The 5,000-nt window shown below is 46.2% G+C and overlaps 1 protein-coding gene across 1 annotated transcript in view; it reads right to left on the bottom strand.

The window, feature by feature from the left end:
- The window catches only part of sync (syncoilin, intermediate filament protein), an 11,965-nt gene that overhangs the window by 3,556 nt on the left and 3,409 nt on the right, over window positions 1-5,000 (bottom strand). The window contains exon 2 of the mRNA XM_080859205.1: window positions 1-569. This exon is cut by the window's left edge and continues 962 nt beyond it. Within this exon, the coding sequence (XP_080715331.1) occupies window positions 1-562 (562 nt within the window). The 5' untranslated portion in view covers window positions 563-569. The remainder of the gene's footprint in view (window positions 570-5,000) is intronic.

The raw sequence follows: 5,000 nt of genomic DNA on the forward strand, positions 1-5,000 counted from the left end.
TGGCGCAGCCCACGGAGGAGGAGGTGCAGCCCATGGAGGAGCAGCCCACGGAGGAGGAGGTGCAGCCCACGGAGGAGCAGCCCACGGAGGAGCAGCCCACGGAGGAGGAGGTGCAGCCCATGGAGGAGGAGGAGCAGCCCACGGAGGAGCAGCCCACGGAGTGCAGCAGGCTGTCATACTCCTCGATCTCTGCCATCATCTGGGCCATGAGGCCGCTGAACTCCTCCTCCATGGCTGCCCTGCACGTCTGAGAGAAGCCCAGGGCCGTCTGAAGGTCCTCCACGCAGTCCTCAAAGCGCTCCTCATTCCCCTGCTCCTCATCCCCCCGCCGCTCCTCCTGGAAGCGCTCCTCCTGGAAGCGCTCCTCCTCCCTGGACTCCTGGAAGCATTCCTCCTCCCTGGACTCCTGGAAGCGCTCCTCCTCCCTGGACTCCTGGAAGCGCTCCTCCTCCCCCTGCTCCTCCTCCTCGTTGATGAAGAGCGGCTCAAACTGCAGAGCCTCTGCTGTCAGCTGGTCAGAGGACGGGTCGAAGAAGAAGTCTGTCTCCTGGTCCGCCATCATTTATTTCCTGTGAAGTCAGAGAGGGACACACACTCAGACACCGCCAGTCTCCTAGAACCCACCACACCACCGGCCACACACGCACGCACGCACACACACACACACACACACACACACACACACACACACACACACACACACACACACACACACACACAGTCACACACTCACACAGTCACACACACACACACACACACACACACACACACACACACACACACACACACACACACACACACACACACACACACACAAACACACACACACATACACACATACACACACTCGCACACACACTCACACACTCACACACCCACACTCACACTCTCATACACACACACTCATACACACACACTCACACACTCACACACACACACACACACACACACACACACACACACACACAAACACACACACACACCCAGCCACCGCCAGTCTCCCAGAACCCTCCTCACCACCGGCCTCACACACACACACACACACACACACACACTCAGTCACACACACTCACACACACACACACACACTCAGCCACCGCCAGTCTCCCAGAACCCTGCTCAACATCAGCAACAGCAGTGCTCTCAGAGAAGTAAACTAAACAAAAGAGGTGTGTGTGTGTGTGTGGAGTCTGGGTTCGTCTGCCTCCTGGTGTGTGTGTGTACGTATGTGTGTACGTATGTGTGTGTGTGTGTGTGTGTGTGTGTGTGTGTGTGTGTGTGTGTGCGAAGAGTCTTTGGCTGCCTCCTGCTATGTGTAATGGTCTTAAAGTGGAGTGAAGTCTGGTGTGATTGTAATCTAGTTTAAGAGGCTGGAACAGGCTGCACCTGCCCTAATAAACACACACACACACACACACACACACACACACACACACATCCACACACACACACACACACACACACACACACACACACACACACACACACACACACACACACACAGAAACACACACCTGCCTTTCTGTATGTGGGTCACTGAAGCTGCTGGAACTCCAGGAACTCACTGTCACTCTGGAGTCAAACACAGGGGTCTGGGCAGTACCGGTTCTTTCAATACGCACACTACGCACGTTGCGTAGGGCCCCGCAAATGTATTATTTATAGTAAAGGCCCCGTGGGGGAAAAAAAAACGTGACAACGTAACTTTCCGTCGCGGACGTCAGATAGCTACCTATGGGCATCATTGCATCATCAGTGTAGAAAGAGGAAGCGGAGCTATCCCTCGGGGAATGAAAAAAGGAAGAGGAAGGAACTTGAAAATGAACTGCGGGAGCAGCAGTCAGGTAAAGCCTTTAACTCTCCTCTCCTGGTGGGAGAGAGGGAGGGACAGTCCGTGTTAGACCTACAGGGCGGTGAGCCCTTGGGGATCCCCGGTCTCTGTGTGCGTCTTGCTAGCTTCTATAATTTTAGTTGTAGCCTTGTATAGTTACAACTGCACTTAACAAAATGGAAAGTAATGGATACATATTGACTAAGATTGAAGTTTGTTTGCTTGGATAGCCCACAGGCAAATATAGACGCAGATACGATTTATTCTTGGTGAATAAATAAAACTCATGAAATATTATGACAATGGTGCTAAATAATAAACACTTATTAATAGAGTGAGATCATACCGAGAAATATCAAACTGTTGCTTGAAGTATTGGTTTGATGTTTCGAGGTTAGTACGTTGTTTATTATGGCATTTTACTCTCCTTTCATTTTATAAAGACACGGTCATTGTAAATCGAAAACATGTCGTTTTGTTAAGCTCAAGTCTTCTCACGACTCAATTTGTTTGCCTAGCAACCACTTCAACAGAAAACGGACAATATGGATCTGCTAAATAAAATGGTTTTAATTCCAACACAAGTGATTCAGAGTTTGTAGTCTTTCTATAACAAATAGTTGCTTCTTCTGAGAACCTTGGCATATTTGCAATATATTTAAAGGGGGGATGAGTGGAAGCACTGGGTGTCAGGTGCGACGGTTGAAAATTTTGGGGGTTCAGTTAGGAGGGCCCCTTGGCAGAATTTTGCCTAGGGCCCCATGGAGGTCTGAACCGGCTCTGAGTCTGGGTGTAGTTAGGGTTGGTAGTTATGAAGTCTAACTGGGACTTCAGCTCCTATTGAGCAAATGGGACTGAAGACTCACTTCAGTTGCTTGTGAGTGTGTGTGTGTGTGTGTGTGTGTGTGTGTGTGTTTGTGTGTGTGTGTGTGTGTGTGTGTGTGTGTGTGAGAGAGAGAGTGTGAGAGTGTGTGTGTTTGTGTGTGTGAGAGAGAGAGTGTGAGAGTGTGTGTGTGTGTGTGTGTGTGTGTGTTTGTGTGTGTGTGTGTGTGTGTGTGTGTGTGAGAGAGAGAGTGTGAGAGTGTGTGTGTTTGTGTGTGTGAGAGAGAGAGTGTGAGAGTGTGTGTGTGTGTGTGTGTGTGTGTGTGTGCGTGGCTTATTAACTGCTCTAAACTGAACCTGCTGGACCCTGTCAGACCAGGGATGTGCTGGAGGGGAAAACCCAGAAGCCTCAGGGGCATGCTGTTCATTTTCCAATAACAGCTGCATACACACACACACACACACATACACACACACACACACACACACACACTATGGGGATGCTTCTGAACAGGTGATTGCAGATGACAGTATACATACATATACACAGACATCCACAAATGTAAACAGGCCCACACACAAATATGTTGACACACACACACTCACACACATGTTCACACACATACTGTACATGAAACATGTTGTCATATTTAAACAGTGGTGGACGAAGTAAACCAATTGTGTACTTGAGTAAAAGTACAGTTACATTGCATTGAATATTACTCAAGTAAAAGTAAAAGTATTCACCTATTTTTTTTACTTAAGTAGAAGTACAAAAGTATCTGCCTTCAAAAATACTTAAGTATTAAAAGTAAAAGTATTTTTTTTTTTTAACTGTCACATCAAAACCCCTACTTGAACAGGTGAACAATGCTTTACATTTGCCTAATCAAACCCAAAATACTCAAAACTATATTATCTTTAAGTAAGACCAAGTGGTTTTGAAGCAACAACACATAAAGCATTCCTTCAAGTTTCATTATTTTATTTTCCATTAATTTCACTTGTCATAAACAGAATAGTCAATAGCATTCATTCATGACCTTAAAATCAGAGATTCAAAAGTAAAATGGAAGTTTTTACAAATAACAAATACCAATCACATTCACAACTGTTTAAACTCTAGAGCCAAGTTAGCTCGAGAACTCTTATTTAATTTAATTTATTTACTTAAAGGTACCGTATGTAACAATAGCTATTCGCTAAAGGTATGCTAGCAGCTAAAACTAACGAAATCTCTTGAAATGTGCTGACTTTGACATTATGACAAACTAGTTACTCAACGACTGTCCTTACACAGTCAACAACATCAAGCAAGTGCAACACAAGACTAAGCAAGACGGCAAATAAGCTACTAGATCGGTAGAAGGTAAACAAGTCAGGTCGGCGGGCATCGGCAGGTAAAACTACATAACGCAGTTATATGCCTATCGACCCTGCTATGCCAATGGCAACAACGCGATTCTCCATATTAAATGTCATTGTAGCGCCCCAATTTTTTTTAAGCTGTTATTTTAAGGTTAAACTGCTTATCCTAACCCTAATCCTGAAGCATAATTGTTGCATACGGTGCCTTTAAGTACAGGAACGAATTACATGTACTTTGTTACTGTCCACCACTGCATTTAAACACCCAAACACGTCATGGCTAATGCAAATAGCTAGATGTCACATGACTAACCATTACCCAACCAGACAAACACAGCATATGCAACAACAACCGGAACACGACCACAACATGACCACACACACAACCACAACACGACCACAACCCGATCATGACCACAACTTGACCACACACACAACCACAACATGACCACAACATGACCACAACATGACACCACACACACAACATGACCACACACACAACATGACCACACACACGACCACAACCAGATCATGACTACAACCACAACCACAACATGATACCACACACACAACATGACCACACACACAACATGACCACACACACAACATGACCACACACACAACCACAACCACAACATGACCACACACACAACCACAACATAACCAGAACATGACCACAACCACAACAAGACCACACACACAAGCACAACATGACCACACACACAACATGTGCACAACATGACCACAACCTCAACATGACCACACACACAACATGACCACAACCACAGCCAATACATGACCACAACCTCAACATGACCACACACACAACCACAACATGAACACACACACAACCACAACATGACCACAACACGACCACACACACAACCACAACATGACCACACACACAACCACAACATGACCACAACATGACCACAGCTACAACCACAACACGACCACACACACAACCACAACATGACCA

The sequence above is a fragment of the Sprattus sprattus genome (assembly GCF_963457725.1).
Source record: "Sprattus sprattus genome assembly, chromosome: 20".
Classification (NCBI taxonomy): domain Eukaryota; kingdom Metazoa; phylum Chordata; class Actinopteri; order Clupeiformes; family Clupeidae; genus Sprattus; species Sprattus sprattus.